Here is a 22328-nt window from a genome sequence, read left to right as displayed (position 1 = left end):
ATCGTCATCTTTAAAGGTGGGATACCTGTCGGGCATCATCTAAAAAGATGAAAGGTAAGTTAACTTTTCTATTAAACATTTCTTCAATAATTTTATATGATTTTTAAATGATAACAATGATTCTAATCGTTTCATTTTTCTTTTTTTGTTCACAGGTAAGACGTGTGTCGGGTTTTGATATTTCAACTGTCCGGTATACAGTTGTAAAAGTAGAGTCAGTGTTTGTTCGAATAATTAAAATCAAATTTTTATCGCGAAATAGAGTCATTGTTTGTTCTTTTATATTATATTATTTTTATATCACGGATTTAGAATCATCTATAACTGCGAGCAATGCAGTTAATTACAATAGTGTATTTGTTCGTTTAAAGTTGTTTTTTTTATTTATAACAGTCGTACAGACTGTTCGCGAAAGTAGAGTCAGTGAAGTGACCGGGAGTGAAATTTTCGTGTGTTTGCATTTGACTGCGTGCAATGCAGTTTTTTTAAAAGTAGAGTCAGTGTTTGTTCGATTAATTAAAAAGTACAATTTTGATCGCGAAGTAGAGTCAGTGACCGGGCGGGCGTAAATTAAATTCAAATAATACGCGTATGTAGAGTCAGTGTTGTTCGTCGTATCAGACAAATTTCGGTTTCGCGATAAGAAACTCATCTATAGTTTCTTATATTCGTTTATCGCGTTATTAGAGTCACGCGAGTGAGTGTGTGAGTGCAAGGAAAGTGCATTAAGAAATTCTCCGATGGACCTGGTGGACGAGGGATGCAGCTGGGACCATTTTCTACGAAGTAGGAGTGTTTTGGAGCCATCGCAGAACTTCTTAAACCGCGAGTTTTTATTTAAAGTCCCTCCGGTGCTCAATCATGCCGAGGATGAAAGGTCCGAATCGGCACGAGCTACTGGTTGTAATTTTTACAAGAAAAATTATTGACGAGCACATGAGTTTATTCCAAAAAAGGATTATTCCTTTTTTGGAATGGCTCATGAAACTGTATATTTCATTGTATGTATGTTTCATTAGTTTAGGATAGGTCTTCTTGTCTTATCGGTTAAATTCATTTTAATTTACAGTGCAAATTACTTAAATGCACTTTTATTTTTTATTACGTGTTTGATTCGGGTTTTAGTAGTGGTGAAATCGAGTATTAATTTACTCGATTACGTACCAATAAAGCATGTAATAAATTTCTTACATGCATTGCTTCGTATTTAGTTTATTTAATCGCGATTCATTTCGATATTATAAATAATTGAGCAAGAAGACAAACCCCTTTCGCGAACGGATAGACTCTGGCAATTAAGTGGCGGCTAAAAAAGCCCAGTTCTTTAATAAGAACAGCCAACTTAATCAAAGGAGTCGTCCGAGGTTTTTTAATTATTTTCAATTTTTAATATCTTTTTTTTTTTTTTTGAAAGTCTTAAAGACTTGTAGAGTCATAGTCCGCTTAGATTTATTTGAGAATATATATTTTATTATATTAATCAATTTTTAGATTAGGATTTTCAGCATTTAATATACTAATACCCCCTTTTCTCCCCCCTATGCACGCTTCGTTCTCATCTATGCGTGTTACCCAGGTGTTACACGTATGGGTGAGAAAAAGATTGCATGGGTTATTAGTTTTTAAGTTTTCCTTTGGCGGCTGTCATTGTGCTAGTGATTGCACGGTGTACATTGCACCTGTGTGTGCGTGGTAGGTGGTGCATTGTACATCGTTCGGGATACGTGTAATACCGCGCATTTTTGAAAAAGTTATTAAAATAAAAATAACTTGTAGAGTCACGCGTACGATACGAATTTCTTTTTTTTTAATAACCGTTTTGCATAGTAGAGTCACCCACATTTATTTGTGGAAATATACACGTATATAACTAGTATGCATATATATACTAGTGTATACTTGTATTTTTGCAGTAGTCTTATTTGCAATAATCACTAGCCTTGGCAGACGATTACAGCAACTGGTACGTAACCTATTAGCATGTAAGTTTAGAAAACGTGGTTGAACTAGGGTGACGGAGGTGCCCCGGGGCATACTCTCTAGTGTAGGCTTTTGCACCCTGGTGGTATGTGTGAGAACCGTGGAGTGAGTGGGTGGGCATGCATGTGTTTTTTTACTGAGTGAATGTGAAACTTTAATTTTAAGTATATAGGACCCCGGAAAGGCACATGGTACACTTGCACTTTAATAGTGCAAGTTCCATCTCCGGGTTTTTTATATAGAATTGTCACAAAATTTTATTTTTTTATTCTATCATGCTTACCTAGTAAATTTATTTTGTGACAATTCTATCATTTTTAATATGTATCATGATTCAAAGGTATTTGCAACCATTTGAAAGATTTATTTTTACTTCGATTCTATCTCGAACGAGATATAATCGAAATTAAATTCGCAAAATCTTTGATGAATTTGATACTTAGTTTTAAGTATAACAGGTTTAACACTTCGCACTATCGCGATTTTGTCTTTGAAATGTTTGATATAATTCAATATAAATTAAATAAAAATATATTGCAAAGAGGTGCATTGCATTTTTAGTATTATTTTTTTTTTCAATTCGTTTTTATTACTTGATAGTAAAAAGTGCGAAGTGTCATGGATTAGCTTAATTAACTGTTCGGACATTCGATTAAATGTGCTCGTGTAACATGTGCACAGTCGATGAACTTTAAGTTCGTTGATTGTCCACGAGCTAGGATAGCTAACGGTAAACGCGAATTTATTTTGTAATAATTATTTAACAGAGTTATAACGAACATCGGAATTATTTTGCAAAATGGTATGTATGGTAGAAAAATAAATGAAATTATTTCATAGGTATTGTAATATGAAATGTATTTCATTTATATTAGTGTTATAAGCAGTTGAGAGTAATTGGGTGAAAATGTCTTGAAGTCGTTTCTAAATTGTAGGACCATAATTTGGCATGTTACAACGGTATGGTATTAGAATAGAATCGATATTTTACATAGTTTATAATATTCCTTTCGACGAAGAGATATCTCTCTCGATCAAAAGGTAATAATTATTTTCTATGTAAAAAGAGTTCAGGATGTTTTACTAATCACATTTTTATTTTCAGGGTTGTGTTAGGGTTGGTTAGGTCGGGTTTTTTATTCATTTTATAATTTAGAATCAGGGACGATTCTGATTCTATATCATTGATCGTTGTAACATGCTAAATTATGAGAATACTTTTTGGGAATGATTGACGTTTTTGGTCAATGATTCTTTTCATGCTCGCACGTAGGGAATGTCCGACAGTAGGCATCAAGAAAGAAGAGGCAAAATGCCGAAGAGGCCCCCACTTAATTGTGGCTCAAGAGGGCAACTATGGACTCAATGAGTTATTTGCAAATTCAACAGCATGGTTGAATTTTTGCGAATAGCTCGTTGGTCATTTGATATTTTGATTGTTTTATTATTTTGCTCGTCAATAATTTATAGTGGTTTTTTAAGAATGGAAGTAATTAATATAGTTTTCTTTCTGTCATAGGTGAACATCGTTGGAATTACCACCACCAATTCTATCAGAGATTTTTATTACCAAAAATAAATCGAGTATTTGATAAATTTAATTTTATAGAGTACAATCCCATTTAGAATACCTCCTCACTTTAATATCATATCATTTTTTAATTTTCAATTACCCCACACCTTTCATTTTTCATTCTTCATTTCATTCGTAGAAACTAATTATTTTATAATATTTTTTAATATATCTTTTTTTCTTTCTAGGTATTAGGAATATAATTTTCATTTTATTTTGTTTCAGGATATGATTAATTCTAATGCACTTGTAAGTGCATGAGGTTTTTCGTTGAGAATTTTCCCTTCGATGCATTCATTGCATCTTTTCAGACCCCCAAAATAATCTTTTCTTTTTCTTTTTCCGGTTCGTTTCGACTGTCTTTTTTTAAAGGGTAGCGGGTAGATCTTTCTTTGGTTTCTTCGCAAAGAAAGATCTACTACAGGGATGCGACCCTGCCCTACGCGAGCCATGATTTTCTCCTACCTCCAATAAGTGGGAGAAATCATGTCCTTTACCTTGAATTTCATCCCACCAACCATCACTCCTTTCCTACTTTTTTTTTTTCTCTTTTTGTTTTAGGTTTCTTCTTGTTCTAGGTTTCTTATAATAGTGGAGTATTCAAGATGAGAGGGTTAATGGATCAAAAGAGGACTGAGTTATGGTAAACGGGTTGTATTTTAATTTATTTATTAGTTTTTGATTCACAGGATGAATTATAAAGACGATGCGATATTCCATCCAAGAATAATAGGAAGCAAATAAGAAGAGGACTATAATTATAGTAAAGGGTAATATAAAATAATTACTTGCAAAAATAACTAAAGAATTTTAATTTCTTTCTAGCATCGTGTATGTATGAAAGTTATTTTTAATGTATTTTCTTTTATTTTCTACAGGTATTATCTATTATCTTTTTCTTTTCTACAGGTATTATCTAATATCTTTTTCTTTTCTACAGGTATTATCTAATATCTTTTTCTTTTCTACAGGTACCATCTAATATTATATATATTTATTTTTATTATATTATATTTTTTATAGATTAAAAATTATTCAATATAGAATACTCGTAACTTGTAATTTTCTTATGTGCATATATTGAAATTATTCTAGAGTGTGTTACTTTTAGGTAACATCGATGATTTTCTTAAATTTCTTTTTAGGTTACACTCCTTTTTTATCATTTTGTATTTTTTGATATTTAAAAAATAATAAAAATAATTCTAAAGATTTTTTATGGTGGTACTCTTATGGAGGGGCCTAAGAGTTAGGTTTATTCCTTTGAATTATATTCGGATGTGAGCATCTTTAGGATGCACATCCCTCCTGGGTCTTCAGAAGCGGTTACCTCCTCGTGGTTAGACCCGGGCAATGGTATTTTACTTTCCATGTAATGTTTAACATATTTTTATATGTTTTACATTCCATAGCAAGTAAAATCCAGCTAAAGACCGCTTTTTACTTACATTGCAAATAAAATTGTATTAATATTCATTAAAATTTCTGTTTCAGAAGTGGTTTAATGGGTAGCGGGTAAATTTTTTATTCGTAAAGGCTGGTACCATTTACGAATAAAGAATTTACTTCAGGTATGCGACCCTGCCCACGCGAGCCATGATTCTATTTTACTCCCAAGGATAGAATCATGTTCATTTGACTTTTAAGCTGGAGCTACCGTCTTTTTTTTTTCTTTTTTTTCTTTTTTGGCTTTTTGATATGCATAGATAGATATGCATTTAGCATGAGAAACTGAAGCTTCATTGTAAGGGAAAACATCTTCCGCTAATTGTTAGACGGACCCAAGGATTCATTTCTGTAAGTTCGCAATAGTATACGGTGTTGGACTGAACATTTAGTGTAGGTTTCTCCTAAATTTAGAGTCAGTGGACTAGTCCAATCGGGGGGAAACCACTTAAAAAAAAAAATCGTGAAAAGTTCCGCTTTAAAAGTTATACCCATCCCCCCTTTTTTCCTATCCCTTTTCTTTTTTAACTCTTTTTTATCCCTTTGTTTTCTGTTGCAGATTGGACTATTGTAAGAAAACGACCACAGATGGACCAAAGGAGGACCATAAAGGAACAAGAAGTCCACTTGGTAATGTAGAATAGTATAAAATAATTATTTATATAAATAAAATGAAAATTTGTATCTTTATATAATTTTTTTTTATAGCATCACACATGTTTGATCATTATTTTTAATATATTTTCTTTATTTATAGGTTTCATAAAACAACTCATAATTGTATACTCTTTTTAATTATTATACTTTATTTTATGGAGATTGAAAATTATGTAAATAAATGTATATATAGATTGTATTTCTATAAGTTGAAGTTATTCTAGGGTGTGTTAGTTTTAAGTATCATCGATGATTCTATTGAATTTCTTTTCAGGTTACACTCCTTATTTATCATTTTGTATTTTTTGGTATTTAAATTTTTCTCTGGTAATTTCGATAATAATTTTAACGATTTTTCGGATGGTACTCTTATGGTGGGGCCTAAGAGTTAGGTTCATTCTTTTGAATTATATTCGGATGCGAGCATCTTCAGGATGCACATCCCTCGTGGGTCTTCAGAAGCGGTTACCTCCACGTGGTTAGACCCGGGCAATGGATATTACTTTCCGTGTAATGTTTATCATATTTTGATATGCTATACATTCCATGGTAAGTGAAATCTAGCTAAAGACCGCTTATTATAAACACTATAATTGTAATTAGTTTCTTATTTCATTTCCTAATTATTGTCATATTTTTATTCCTTTTCTTGGTTACTTTTATCTATTTCATTTATAGAAACTAATTACAATATAATGTTTTTGAAAATAAAATTTCTTTAGAATTGAGATGATTTTAAAATTAAATGTAATTCTATAAATGTTTATAATTAATTACAAAATTGAAGTTAAATTTTTATCATTATTTAATAAAGTTTTACGCCTGTGGAGATGCAACCCTCCAAACACACTTGAAAATGTTGCTTGCGAGTGACATCTGTTGGGACAGAATTTTTTTGCAGTTAAAACTGTTCATACACGTGTGTTGTACGGGTTGCCTATCTTTCAGGCAGTAAAAAAATTCCGTCCTAACAGATGACGCTTGCAAGCAACATTTTCAAATTTGTCTGGAGAGTTGCATCCCTACAGGCGCGCATTTTTATAATTAATAAATAAATAATTATAAAAAAGATGTTTCATTCGCGTATTTTTTATTAATGTAATTTACATCATATGATTATTATTTTACTTACAATTTTTGTTTTTATTTATCGCAGATTTATAAACTAATTTGTAAATGTTTTAACAATATATTAATTATGACTCTTTTTTATAGATTTGTTAGTAGCGAGTACCTTTTACAACGAATGATAAGGGACTGTTAAGATTTTTCTTGATAAACTACTTTTATCGATAAAAATGTTCTCTCTATAGAACTCTTCAATACCGACAGTTAAAACTAAAACTGCAAATCAAATAACTGCAGTTGCATTTAGAGGACACTACGTACACGTGTTGAAGATTTTTGAAATTTTAATAATTATCCCAATTTTCGTATAATAATAAATCAAATTATTAAACGAAGTTAATTAAAATTGCATAGAATCGTAATGCACATTGAACAGATTATACATGAAATTTTTATATATTTTTCAAAGTAGTCTTAAAATAATATTCATCTTTATTACCTTAAACAAACTTCAAATTATTTTAGATCAATTTTTTAAGAAAGTAATCAAATATTGCAGGTATTTTAATTTTAATCTTAACAGTCACTCATCGATGATTGTAAAAGTCATACAGATGCAATTTAACATTCGAAATTGGTTTGAGAAAAGAATAGAACAATATATTCTTTGTCGAATAGACAAAAAGTTGGTAGGATGGGGGTAGGGTTGAGAATTGATAGAAATAGGGGTGTCTGATGATGATGATGATGATGACGGTGTTGATGGTGGTAGTGTTAAGCCAAAACGTAACCGTTTTGTTCACCGTAACGGGACATCGATATTGCCGAGGCCTCGCGTGATAAAAAAAAAAAAAAAAAAGAAAAAAAAAAAAGAAAAAATAGGAAGTATTCAGAAATGCCCTTCAAGAATTTTAATGCGTCGGAGAAAGAATTTATTGCAACCTAGAATGCGAGCAGTAATGGCGGAAATAAGTATAAAAGTCGTGGAAAAAGGGTGCGCATTGTCGCCGTCTAATGGCTTGCCTCAGGGCATTTTACAGTAACGTCGTGTGCACGCACCACCCATGCAGTATACTGTCTATCCAAGAGAAGGGCTACGTTTAGGGTCTTAGGCTTTTAACCACCCTAAGCTTCGCTCCATCAGGTGCATTAAAAGAGTCTGCATTCTTTTCGTCTTTAGAGAAAGAACTCTCTTTCTCTGTCGTTTTTTTTTTCTTTTTTTGCTTTGATGTTTGGCTAGGTATAATATATGTTTTATATACATATATATATATATATATATATATATATATATATATATATATATGTGTGTATATATGTATAGGGAACTATTATTCTATAAATTTGTAGAGAGATATATTAAGTTTCATTCATACGTAACCTTTGATATATTTCTATGATCTTTTCTATAGGTTTATATAGAATATATCTGTGCATATATGTATGTAGATGTATGTGTTTTTGATAAGAGGGTGAGAAGAAGAAGAAGAAGAAGAAGAAGGATTTGCGAATACCTCATGTACCTTAACACGATCGAACGATGCGTTTTCGCGCCTCGCTTTTGTGGTAGTCCAAAGTACCGAGACTGTAACCATTTTCAAGCGCAACGAGCCCTAAGAGGGAAAATGCATGAGGGTGAGATGAATGCGTCTCCAAAATGGAAGGAAGGAAGGAAGGAAGGATGAAAGGAAGGAAGGAACAAGAGATATATGCACATGCACACACATATATACCATAGAGAAAGAAACGTTGGTGGAAAGAAAAGAAAAAGAAGAAGAAAAAGTAGAAGAAGAAGAAGAAGAAGAAGTAAAAAAAAAAAGAAAAAAATAGGAAGAAAGTTGCGTTGTGGGGAAATAGCTGAAGGGTCCCATAAAGGCGTTCGCCGTGTTCCAAAGAGCTGAATGCGTCTAGACAGTTCCACTTCACGCAATGAAAACACCGCGAGCATCTCGCGCCGCCATAAAGTTTCATTATTTACTGATGTAACGTGTAGCACTTTTCTCTATCTCTCTTTCTCTCTTATTTCTCTTTTTCTTTATCTTTCTCTTTCACTTGCTCACTAGGAGTACTAAGTTTTTCATCTACCGTTGCGTTCTAGGCGTCTTTCAGTCTCTCTCTCTCTCTCTCTCTTTCTCTCTTTTTATCTCTTTTTCTCTTCCGCATTATTAATCCGGAAGAAATTCTAAACTAGCGAGAAAATACACTGACGGTTTTTAATAAAGCTTTTGTGCTTTCACATCTCGATAACTTACTTTGAGATTTTCAGCAAGAAATTTGTCTGATGCTTAATTACTAAATCCTATTATTATGTGATGATAATAAATAATTAATTAATTAATTAATTAATTAACTTATTAACCCATTGACTTCTAGATGTATTTAGAATGCCTTGTCCTCAATTTTGAAAAATATATTAATATTAAGTTACTGATATAATATTGTAATTGTATTTACAATAATTAATATTTTTTTACATTATATATATATATATTTTATTCAACCTTTTTAATAACCATTTGTAATTAATCTAAAATTGCAGCACACACTGTACGAGATATCTCGTAGTTTACAGTCAATGCGTTAATGAATGGTATGTAATCTCAAGATTTGTTTAATAAAATAAAAAAGAGAGAGAGTGAGAGAGAAAGCAGACAATTTTTTGATCGCATTATAATGTAAAAATGTCTTTCATTTTATTTTGTTTTATACAAAGAAGATTTGAAAACTTCATCGTAAAAAATCTTCTTCTTGAATCAAACCGTTATACAAATACTTCTGTAAAATGTAGAAAAAAAAAAAAGAAAAAGAAAAAAATTCACGACGGAAATAGGAATATCCAAGGTTGAAGGAGTAAAGTCCCTAGTTGTTGGTCGCGTCAAAGGACACGTTATTTTCTACAAATCGTCAAAGAGGAAAGAGAGGCTCAAAGAACTCGTTGGAATTACCAGACGTCTAATTTGTTCTTAAGAATCGCCCTGAACTGAGTTATTTCTAAGGAAACCTACCGTACCAAGAAGAAGAAGAAGAAGAAGAAGAAGGACACGAACAAGAAGAAGAAAAGAGAAAGAGAGAAAAGAGAGAGAAACGTAGCTCGTTTTCCAAGAGCGACAACTTCTTGAATCGAGCGTAAAGACCGACTTTTCACCTTGCTGTAATCAAATATTGTATTTCCGGGTAAGGTAACAAACAATGAGTCGGAAATTGCTGGATCGCGTAAAAGTTATTCCGGGCGTGAATTTCTCTTTCGTATAATGTAAATATACAAACTGATGATGAGGAAGATGAAGAAGAAGAAGGAGAAGAAGAAGAAGAAGAGGAAGAGTGAATAAGGCGAAGGGATGGAATACATGGGCGAATCTTAATTAAAGAGTAATAAGATTTCAATGAACGTTCTAGAAATGTTCCTTAGGTTCCTTAGTTTTAAACTCCTCCTCTTCCACCTCCTCCTGTTAACATCCAAACGTAGATAATATAATTTAAATAACGTTCCCACGCATACATACCTAGTCTACTTAAAATAAGAGAGAGAGAGTATATTATTATTATTTTATTTATACAGAAATAATTAATCTGTGCATGTTGCCTTTACATTTTTCAGCTTTTTTCTTTTTCTTTTTTCTTTTCCCTGCACTGTTTATTCTTTATTTAACGAGAACGTTTCATTGCATTTCTCGGTAATGCATCCTTTTTAAAAGAATAATTTTTTTTAAAGAAGAAAAAGAAGAAGAAGAAGAATTTTCAACCTTGTTAGATGGTATAAAGAAAACATGCTCGGTTATGTTCTCGCTTTAATCAGTTTGAACAATTTTTTCTCACGTGAAATTCATATGAAGGCAAGGTTAAACAAACGTATACGCCACGCATATGTATATGTTGATACATTGATATAAGATTAAACTGTATAGGGATAGGAAGAAGAAGAAGAGAAAATAACGAAGATAAAAGAAAAGAAAAATAAAAACCAAGATACTTCGAAAAGATTATTCGTTGGAGTCTTTGAAAAGAACAATGGTGGTATTCTGAGGTAGCTGGAAAGGAGTGGTGATAGGGTGTTACACGTTAGAGATTCACGAATTCTCCCAAATACCATATCAAACGAATTTAATCGGGTACAAGCACGCGGAACGCGATTCGTCAGACGATTGATAAGTTAACGGCGCGAGATATCGCGAATGGTTTGGCCCTTTTGTATTCCCTTTTAAGATTGGTTGATTCCATTGCGTTTGGGGAGCACCGAAAGAAGAGAATAGGATGGTAAATGCAAGTGTGTGAGAGAGAGATAGATAGAGATAGAGGACAAAATCCCATGCGAAGCAAGCAGCTTCTCTTCTCCCTTTGGTATCCTCACTCTCCTACTCCTCCTTTCTTTGTTCGTCCTTCCGAATCGCACAGATTGATCCTTTCTCTGTTCCTTCTCTCTCTCTCTCTCTCTCTCTCTCTTTGTTTCTCTCTCTCTCTCTCTTTACCATTCCTCTTATCCGTTCGCTAACTCCTTTGTAAACGCCACACCGTTTAATTAGTATCTACGTCTTTGGAGATTGGAAAAGGTATGGATTAGAACCTTCGTGAAAAATCAAAGGGACTTTATAGTCAAAAAGCTTTACTTTAACATCTTTTTTTTTTTTATTATTTGAACAAATTAAAGGTCTCTCTTTTGTTTTTAAATAATAAATTATATCTATCATTAAATAATTGGGATCTCTGGCAGGGGCGTGGCGTAGTAACTCGATCTATCTACTCTAATTTTGAATTTAGTCACCAGATAGCGTATTCAAGTACTAAAGATCCCACGTGGTATAGCAATTCGACCTATCTACTGTAATTTTGAATTTAGCCACCAGATTGCGTATTCAAGTGCTAGAGATCCCAATAGATTTTCTTTTTTACGTTCATCTATGTTTTTTCAAATTTGTTCGTAATTGTTTTATTTTTTATTTTATTTTAGAATTGAGTTCAATTTGGATTAGGTTTTTTTCCTTCTTACTTATATTCTTCTTTAACTTTTATCCATCCTTTCTTCCTTTGATCGAATACTTGAGCGTTAATACGCGCGAGAGAAATCGCATCCGTCACTCGAGAGAAACTGTGTTTCTGGGATCCAAACGGCAATCAGGGCTGAACGAAATTACGGCTAAATCACTGGAGCGTCGTTTCGCGTCGTTTCACTCTGACACCCCTCGTCGAATCCTTCCTTCCTTCCTTCCTTCGTTCCGGAAAGCACGAGGATGCTGGATGAACGGAAGGAAGGACGGAAGGACGGAAGGACGAACGGACGAACGGGAGAAACGGACGGACTCTGACGGATTGTGTTAAGAAGAGAGATCGATCGTAACTAAAGTGTGAGACAGATAAATAGAAAGAGAAAAATAGAAAAGGGTATCTCATTTTCTCTCTTTCTTTTTCATCCCCTATTCGATTTAATTGCTTTCAACCGGAAAATATTTCCTTCCAATTCCGGCTGTGGCCTCTTATTCTTCTTCATCTTCATCTTCATTTTCTTCTTTTTCAACCCTCGTTAAATCTTGGTATTTATCAAAGTTCGTCACGGAAAATACAAAGCTGAAAACCATTTTCATGCCACATTATTTATTAATTATCGTGAGAACATATACATAAAACATGTATGATTTTCAGTCATTAATCATTCTCCAATAAAATTATGAACAATTTTTTAATTATTTATTATTTTTACGACGATCATTGAATAATTTCAATCTTTACAAATTTATTTTTCATGTAAGATACTAAATATTTAAATTTTTATCATTATTTATAAAAACATTACGCCTGTGACGATGCAACCCGCCAGACACACTTGAAAATGTTGCTTGCGAGCGCCATCTACAGGGACGGAATTTTTTTCTGCTCGCAAGATAGGCAACCCGTAATACAAGCTTGTGTAAACAGTTTTGGTTGCAAAAAGTCTGTTCCAACAGATGGCGCTCGCAAGCAACATTTTTAAAGTGTGTCTGGAGGGTTGCATGTCTACAGGCGCGCATTTTTATAATTATTAAATAAATAATTACAACAAAAGAGTAAAATTAATATTATAATAATATTATATAATATATTATCTTACTTCTGATATTATGCATTTGTCTCATTCTCTCGAAAGTTGCTTTTTCTGAAGCTTTCACTTCTAACTTGTGTGATCTGCACACATGTTTTTTTATTTTTGCTTCTTCTTTTCTTTTTGTCTATTTTTTTTTCTCTCTCATATTTTGTTCATACGATTTATATCGAGCATGCGGTTGCGACGTGAGCAATAATAGGAAGTTTAGGCGGCATTATGTATAAGAGAAGGATAAAGGGGCTGAGTGCAGGAGGAGGAGGAGGAGGAGGAGAAGGATAGTAGAAGGCTTCTAGGCGCTTATATCGTCATTCTCTCAACTACAATCATATTCGCATCGTGCACTGGGTGGTTATACTCGTTGTTAAACATCGCGGCTGCGACGGTTTACTCTCGACGACGCGTCTATGTTGTCTTCTTCCTAGTAGAACTTGCATCTCACTAACATTCTCGACCGGCTGTATTTCTCTATCTCTCTTTCTCTCTCTCTCTTGTGAATTCTCTCGACGATCTCCCATTTACGGCACCGACATACGTATCTGTATTCATGGTAGGTTGTGCTTAACGTTCATCTTAGAAGAGAATATGGAGCGAGCTAGCAAGCAAGCAAGCAAGCAAGCAAGCAACCGAATGACTGAGTGAGTGAGTGAGACAAGTATGGAGAAAGATAGAGATAGAAGAAGAGGAGGAGCACTTTGATAGCGTAGAAGACTACTACTACTACTACTATTACTACTACTACTACTACTACTACTACTATTACCTCTCTCTACCTTTCTCTCTTCACTCTCCTCTCATTCTATCTTTCTCTTTCTATTTCACCGTGCCAGCTACTGGGCGTCGTCGTCGACCTGGAAATCTCCAGCCGCGGCTTCGTTAATTAGCCACCAAAACCACCGACGTCGTTGCTACCGTAAGAATATGCTCGGTCTGCGAATCCTCCGGGACGTGAAGCCGCTGAAAGCGGCCGGCTTTTGCTACTGAAAGAGAAAGAGAGAGACAGAGAGAGAGAGAGAGAGAGAGAGAGAGAGAGAGATGTGCTCTTCAAAGCATAACCTGTACCAGCACAACCCACCATTAGTACTAGTACCAGTATCAGTAGCAAATGGTAGAAGTAGTAATAGTCGACAGGACCACGAAAATCCTTTTTCTTCTTGCGTCATACTGTATATTTATTTTATTTTATTACTCGAGCGAGTCCTCGAATCAAATGACATTTTTATTTCTTAGGAAATGAAGCCCACCTTCATTCCAGTTTGTTCTATTTTTCTCGTATCTTATTAGTCATTTTTTTTTCTTAAGTTGATTTATCTTATATGTGAATTAGTTTAATTCGTGGTAACTATTTTCAATGTAGATATTTTAAGAAAATTATTTAAATATTTTTAAAGAGAAATTTCAATTCTTGTTCAGATTGTATAAAACGAATTTCAAAAGATTAAATTTAGTTTAAGCATGGACCATTTCTTTTTTATATTTTTAACGATGATGAAGAAAGAAAAAAAATATCATGTGGGCAGATCACAAATGTTAGAAGTAAAACCTTCAAAAAACTAAGTTTCAAGAGAATGAGACGAAAGCAGAATATCAGGTGTAAGATAATTGTAGGGTTAATTTTTTATAATATTAATATTATAATACTGTTACCAATTTTAAAAATAATGTTACATTTACTAACATTTAATACATAACATATTACACACTAGGCAAGTTCTCAATTCAAAGAAATAAGACAAGTTAATTTTTTTTTTCGCATACCTACGTTCTTATCTCTGTTTATCCTTTTACCCTCCTATCGCTCCTACCTACAAACAGTTTGAGTATCGAAATAATATGTGTCCACTTTTCGTAGTATGGAGATGCACACAAACACACACATATACAATCAGGAGTGATAACTACGAAGCATAGCATAAAGAGGCGACCGAGAATAGGAAAAACTGTATAGCTATATTCCGTCTCATTCTCTCGCAGGCTTCATCCTATATGTTTGTCTCTTTTTCTCTCATTATTTAGTATAGCAGCCGTTTCATAGCTCCGTTTCCTGACCGACCGTGTTTCATTTTTTTTTCAGATCATTCCTCATTCTAAATAAGTTTTCATTTCAATTAGATAATAGATTTTTGTAACACTTTGGAAATATAATATATATCATCTTGTTTCATTTAATCAGACCTTTTTTTGTTCTCAATAATAATATCGATATAAATTGAAAGGGGAAGTTAATGAACTCGGTTATATCCCAGTGACCTCTCTCTCTCTTTCTTAGACTTTGAGGATCGATATGGATACTTAGGAACAAGCAAGAAGTCGGTGGAGGTCGCGTTTAGTTGAAACGAGAACGGAACTCATTAGAACGGCTGGTAAACGGGGGATGGGGGTAGGTTAAGATCGTTCTATATACATATCGATGTTCATACAAGTGAGAGAGAGAGAGAGAGAGAGAGAGAGAAATAGAATCAAAATAGAATGAGATAGAAAATATATATATATATAGATTTGTACGTGTGCGTAGATGCGTGTACCACACTGTGAGTGCATTTCCATAAAGCATAACCGCCGCAGCTGCAAGTTTCGAATCTCGATCAAATAGCATTTAGCGAGGCGCTGGAATTTGTGGTCGGATTACGCCTGCGGCTTTTCATAGACCGACGAAGCGTTTCGAAGGAACTCCCCAAATGTAGATTCTATATCCAGAGGAAGCGAACACCACTGTCGTCGCTATTACCACCCCCTAAAACCCAACCCCCCATTTACCTTTTCTCATACCACCATCCATATCTGTATCCCCTTATACACCACCATCACCACCACCACCACCACCACCACCACCTTATGAAGACCCTTTCTATCGTCATCCCTGATCCTCGATCTCAACTACTACCTCCCTCTCCTAGTTCTTGAGTGCTCGCGAATGTCTATTGCGAGTTTTAAATGTAATTAAGTCGTCATCGTGACGGCAAATCGAAGAAATCGAATTAATTCCTAACGTTAGGTTGCTCCTCAGTGCATCAGTGCCACTCGTTTGTCATAAGTACTTTGATACTAATACGAATTGAAGTACATTTTCTTATTGTCACTTGTCTTATATGTGTGTATACTTTTTTTTTTAGGTTGGTTAATTATATATATATATATATATATATATATTTTTTTTTTTTTTATTCTATTATACGTAATCATTGATTTTTTCTTTTCTTTTTTTTTTTTTTTTATCATTTCAAGAATGTGATTCCTTCTTTCGTTCAAGATATATCTCACGTTTATCTATCTCCACATTTATTTATTTCTTTATTACTTTTTAGATTTCGTTAGAAGTATGAATTCTTATCATCATTGTTCTCAATTGATATTTATTTATTTATTTAACACTTTACTTGCACTTACCTACCTTTGTATCATTGCTATCTCTTTTATTCTTTTTTTATTTATTTATTTTTTTTTTTTAATTTCATTATTCTATGAATTTCTTGATAAGCATTGCGAGTAATATTGAATTGTTTATGTATAATACATTTACATGCATGTGGGTACCTATATATACAGAAATGTTAGATCGTTTGCAATAAAATATTGTTAGATAAAGACTTACATACCAATATCTACTACTCATGATTACTTTAACTTAAAGTACTATACTCCAACGTAAAGATAAGGATCATACGCGTGTAATAGATTTTATTTTCAATTACATTATCAGGATCTTATCAATTTGGATTTACGTCAATAGTGTTCTCGTTATTGCGGATTAATTCTTCATTTTCCATTGAATTATTTGATTGTTCTTACCCATCTAACGATAATGATAATAATTTACAATTTTTCAATTTTTTTCTTTTTTTTTTTTTTTTTAACATGACATCTTAGTGCTACTCTTAACATTGATTTTATTATTTTATTTTTTGATTATTCATTTAGTTTCGTTGTTTCTTTTATTCACCAAGATCTCGATCGAGATCCTGCTGTTCTTATTTTCTTAAAAGAAGACAGCAATAGAGAAAAGCTGAGAGAAATGCAAGAGGAAAGTGGTCGTCTGCTTTTGGCGTGCCATTTTCTCGAAGCAAACCTGAAGAAAAGAAGAAGAAGAAGAAGAAGAAGGAAGAAGATATTTCATTTTAAACGGTGATCGTTTCCGTTCGATGCAATATGTGTGTACCCATCCCGTTGCATAAAAGGAAAAAAGGAGGGAAAAAGAAAAATAGAAAAAAAGCAGAAAAAGATCAACAACATTGTTTGAATCGATAGATAGTTGGAATTTATCCAATCTTTTGTCAATGTTTCAGCAAAATTATTTATTGAAGAAAATGTTTTTTACATTTTCATCTTACTATGGAAATTAATGAAAAGAAAATATTTTCCAATTGCAATGTATGTGGACATTTTTTTGTGATTTAAAAAATTAATTAATTAATTAATTAATTAATTAATTGAGATAAATAATGAGGGAACAAAAAGTACGGTTCAAATAATTCTTTGATACATTCATTTTCATTGGTAGATTTATCTCTCTTCTCTCTTTGAATATTTCAATTCTAAATTTACCCTTAGGATTATATCTTAAGAAGGTTTTACCCCTGCGTTGCCTTGGTACACTACTATGTAAATGAGAGACTGTGTATATAGATATAGGCTATAGTATATACATATATACATATATACGTACCTTAGTGAGGAATATTTCTCCCCAGCAGAAACCAATAAACTCGTGGGAGGTCATTAAACGTGTACGCAAACATACCGGTGTATAATCGTATCTTGATTAATGTTAATCGTAAAACTTAATTTCATATCTATGTTTACTTATGTCACATATATTATTTTTTACATTTGTTATTTATTTTTTTTCTTTTCTTATTCATAATATAATGAATAATTTCTACAAATATTCATTTTATTTTCTTTGTTTCTTTTTTTATCACCATATGTCTTTCTGTTTTTTTTTTACTTTCATTCTTCATCAATTTTTATTTATTCTTTTTGGTATTTGAAAATTGTCATAAAAATGAGGATATAATTTATACAGTCATATGATTTGTTAAAAAAAAAAAAAAAAAAACAATTGATATCACGATTAAAAAAAAAAAATGAAAATATTCCATCCTATTTAAAATATTCCATGGAATTATTTTATTTTACAAGTGATTTTTTTTCTTCAAACGATTCAAAATAAGATAAGGCGATTTGCGTTCAATGAACGTTCGGATTTTACTTCATTTCATTGTAAATACGTTGATTAATTAATATCTTTAAGAACGATGAGTTGTTTTATCAATCATATCTTTCACCGTTATCAGACCCCCAACGAATATAAGACTGCATCGTGTTTATGCACATACCTGTAATACAAATGCAGGAATAGCGATAAATGTCACATGACAGAGATGAACAAAAACAACTTGTGTACGATTGATATTTTCGATGTTCGTTTTTTTTTTATTAATCATATCATTATTGCATTAGATGATTTAATTTATTGCATCATGTTATCAACATTTGAATTGTAATTATTTGGTAATTTTTATTTTTTTTTTATTATTAGTTGTATTCATACTTGTTTAGTACGATTAAACCAAATTTGTTCATTATTTTTATTTATAAAAATGATGTTAAATGTTATTGTATAAAATATTGGACACGTGCATTTTGTAGTTTCTTTGATGATATTTTTTATGTTTCATCAACTTTGATAAATTTATGATTTATTTGTTATTTCAAATTTACGATCTACGTCGTTTATATTTTTAATTTATTTCAACGATATGATGTAATTTTCATTTTTAATTATTGAATATATGATTTAACACCGAAACAAGGAAATTCTAAAATAAATAGGCTCAAAGAATCTTATATAACTTGTTTATATCGTTTGAGTGATTGAAATCTTCGAGTTAATGCCATTTACAAACCTTCCGAGTAACATGTACCGGGAATATTGATAACAAGAAGGTATAAATACTAACGCGATACGTCGTTAATTCAGTTAGACTTTGATACTCGAGTAAAATAAATTTATTGAAGAGATCGCGAGTCAATAAAATCTCGTTCAATATGCGAGGGATACTAATTTGTCTATTTTGTCTAACTGTGGCAACTTTTGTTGCGGGAAATGATTTCCTATTGGGTAGACGCGAAGAGGGAGATTTTCTCGTAACTGACAGAATTATTGTCAAGGTATATAAATATTAATATTAATCAAAAAATATAATAATAAAAAAAAATTCACTTGAACTCTGACAAATTAACGAAACGTTGTTCTATTTTTTAAAATTTATTTTTACTTTTTTTTTAGCCACGAATTCCAGGTAAAATAATGACTGCCAGAGTTGGAGCTCATTCAACGGCAAATATAACTTATATTCGAATAAAAGATGTGGGTGTGTCGGAATCAAAAGTTTATCCAATAATTGGAGGATTAGGTTCACGTAGAATTCTTTACTTAGTCACTGGAGAAATAGGCAAAGGATTACTTGTACGTTTTGAAGTTTATGCATCGGATCGGGTAGAAACTACTACAACTGAGGAACCTTCTACTACGACTGAGGAACCTACTACTACTACAACCGAACCAACTACTACTACGACTGAACAAACTACTACTACGACTGAACCAAGTACTACTACTACGACTGAACCAAGTACTACTACTACGACTGAACCAAGTACTATTACTACGACTGAACCAAGTACTATTACTACGACTGAACCAAGTACTATTACTACGACTGAACCAAGTACTACTACTACGACTGAACCAAGTACTACTACTACGACTGAGCCAAGTACCACCACTCCCAGCGAACCATCTACTGATACACCAAGAACCAGTGTACTACCTACTGATGTACCAAGTAGCAGTGAATCTGGAGAACCAGCAAGCAATGCATCTTCTGAAAGACCAAGTAGCAGTGCATCCCCTGTTGTACCAAGCAGTAGTGCTCCTACCGAAGGACCAAGCAGTAGTGCTCCTACCGAAGGACCAAGCAGCAGTGAACCACCAACTGATGCACCAAGCACTGCAGCACCAACTGAAGTACCAAGCACTGCAGCACCAACTGAAGTACCAAGCAGTGAACCACCAACTGATGTACCAAGCAGCAGTGAACCACCAACTGATGTACCAAGCAGCAGTGAACCACCAACTGATGCACCAAGCAGCAGTGAACCACCAACTGATGCACCAAGCAGCAGTGAACCACCAACTGACGCACCAAGCAGCAGTGAACCACCAACTGACGCACCAAGCAGCAGTGAACCACCAACTGATGCACCAAGCAGCAGTGAACCATCACCTGTCGTACCAAGTAGCAGTGAACCACCAACTGATGCACCAAGCAGCAGTGAACCATCACCTGTCGTACCAAGTAGCAGTGAACCACCAACTGAAGGACCAAGTAGCAGTGAACCAGCAACTGAAGGACCAAGCAGCAGTGCACCAACGGAAGGATCAGGTAGCGAGGAGTCTAGCCAATCTTCTGAATAATCATATAACCCAAAAATTAATCTCTGTATAAAGCGGTAATGGAAAATCCCCATTAACGACTTAAATCGTAAAAGTACTGTAGTGTTGTTAGTATTTTAAGCAATTTTAAAATTAGATAAAACATGATATGAAAGAAATATAATGACAAGAAATAAGGTGTAAAAAGTTCTGATTTCCTTATTATGTGTTCATAGATTAATTATTGTATAATTTAATATGTATATATTTTTATATATATATGCAAATACATATTCCATTACAGATGTGGTTCCATAAATATTTTTTTTGTATAACGATAAAACGAATTCTATTTCTATATATGTAAGTCAATTTTATCTTGTTTTAGTCTTGATATTATAGACAAATGTGTATACATTTACATAATAGTATCAAATTTCCATTAAGACGCATATTCCTGTTACATATTATCTACATTAAAAAATATATTTTTATGTCGAAAAATGATATATATATATATATACATATATATATATATTTCTTATTTCATTATTTTAAGCATTAACTTATATTACTTCGTCTCTCGCATCAGTCATGAAAAACGAATTTATAAAACAGCGAAAATTTTTTATCATTTCTTTCTATTCGAAACGTTTCAGTAATGAAACTTAAAAAACAATCCAAAATGGTAGAAAAACAAAATTAAAATAAAAAAAAATATATGTGCGCATAAATAAACCTTGTGAAAAAAACGTGTTTTATCTTTTATTACGAAAAAGATAATTAATTTGATATTCTCTGTGTAAAATTTAATTCTATATATTATATAAGATATATTATATAATATATAACATATATATATATATATATATATATGTAGAAATAGAGAAACCTTTACTTAGCACTAAAGCTACTTTTTAAACATGTCGTATGCAAAAAGTATACATATATATATGTATCGTACATATCATGAAACAAATAAATTGTTACGTTTTTCCTCAAATTTTTCTGAAAACATTCGTAACATTACTTCTTTTCATTTTCAGTCTGTTTTTTTTTTCTTGAAAATGATTTGTTTATTATGTTTTATATTCTTTAGTTAGTTTCTCATTACAAAAAAAAAAAAAAAAAAAAATTACAAAAAAATTCCACCAAAATTATTGTTTCTTGTTCGATCGAAATAACCTAAAAAAAAAAAAAAATTGAAATCAATTTTTACAGTCAAACTTTGCGAGACTTAATAATCGGACTCGTCAAAAAGTAATTCTTACTTTTCTATACAATGAGTTAAATAATTAACACGTTTCGAACAATGACAGATCTCGACAGGAGTGATAAAAAACGCCGAGTTTCCCTCTCTCCCCCTCCCCCCCGTTCCTATATGGAATATGGGAAAAATGTCAATGTGAAAATCGTACGAAGGAAGATAGGGGGGAAATTACAAAAGAGAAAAAATTTCCCCAAAAAAATGTTTTATATCGAAACACACGCACAGTTCCCCACTATCACCATCTACCTGTTACCCCCACCCCCCACTTTCACCCCCTTGTAATGTACGTTTTCATCGCGTCGTCTCGGTTCAATGCACGAATCGTCGAACCGAAAGATTTTAATTATTACCGTCGAATCTTTCTCTCTCTCTCTTTCTCTTTTTCTCTTTCTCTCTTTCTCATTCCTTCTCTCTCTTTCTTTTTCGCGCGTTCGTACGCGCGAAGTCGTATACAATGATAAAATGAAATATGCCATGATTGGAACACGGTGCGTTTAATTTCGGACTGATAGGAGAGCTGGTGGTAGTGAACGAGAACGTGGAGGATGAGGAAGAGGAATAGGATGAGGAGGAAGAGGAGGAGGAGGAGGAGGATATGGGGGAAAAACGTTAAAGCGGACTAAAATGCGATTTAATTGCTACGTCATAAATAAAGTTGAATATTATTTTTACTTCTCCATTGTCAATAACGCGTCGTCATCGGGTGGGGGGGGGAGAATGTTATAAATAAACGATATAATCGAATGATTATTTCATCATACGATTAAATTTTTCTGTATGCATAATATTGTGTGTTATAATACCTAACGTTAGACATATTCGAGAA

The 22328-nt window shown here is 32.8% G+C and overlaps 1 protein-coding gene across 1 annotated transcript; it reads left to right on the top strand.

The window, feature by feature from the left end:
• The first annotated feature begins 18676 nt into the window (after positions 1 to 18676).
• On the top strand, positions 18677 to 20551 carry LOC149032949 (uncharacterized). Its single transcript, XM_089171143.1, has 2 exons — positions 18677 to 18965; positions 19084 to 20551. The coding sequence occupies exons 1-2, from the start codon at positions 18843 to 18845 to the stop codon at positions 20272 to 20274; spliced, it is 1314 nt and encodes a 437-aa protein (XP_089027269.1). The 5' UTR covers positions 18677 to 18842; the 3' UTR covers positions 20275 to 20551.
• Positions 20552 to 22328: the final 1777 nt, after the last annotated feature.

This window comes from Polistes dominula, unplaced genomic scaffold, assembly GCF_049000335.1.
Source record: "Polistes dominula isolate Pdom_NZ unplaced genomic scaffold, Pdom_raw_medaka contig_31, whole genome shotgun sequence".
Taxonomy (NCBI): domain Eukaryota; kingdom Metazoa; phylum Arthropoda; class Insecta; order Hymenoptera; family Vespidae; genus Polistes; species Polistes dominula.
This window is presented reverse-complemented; position numbering and strand designations above follow the sequence as displayed.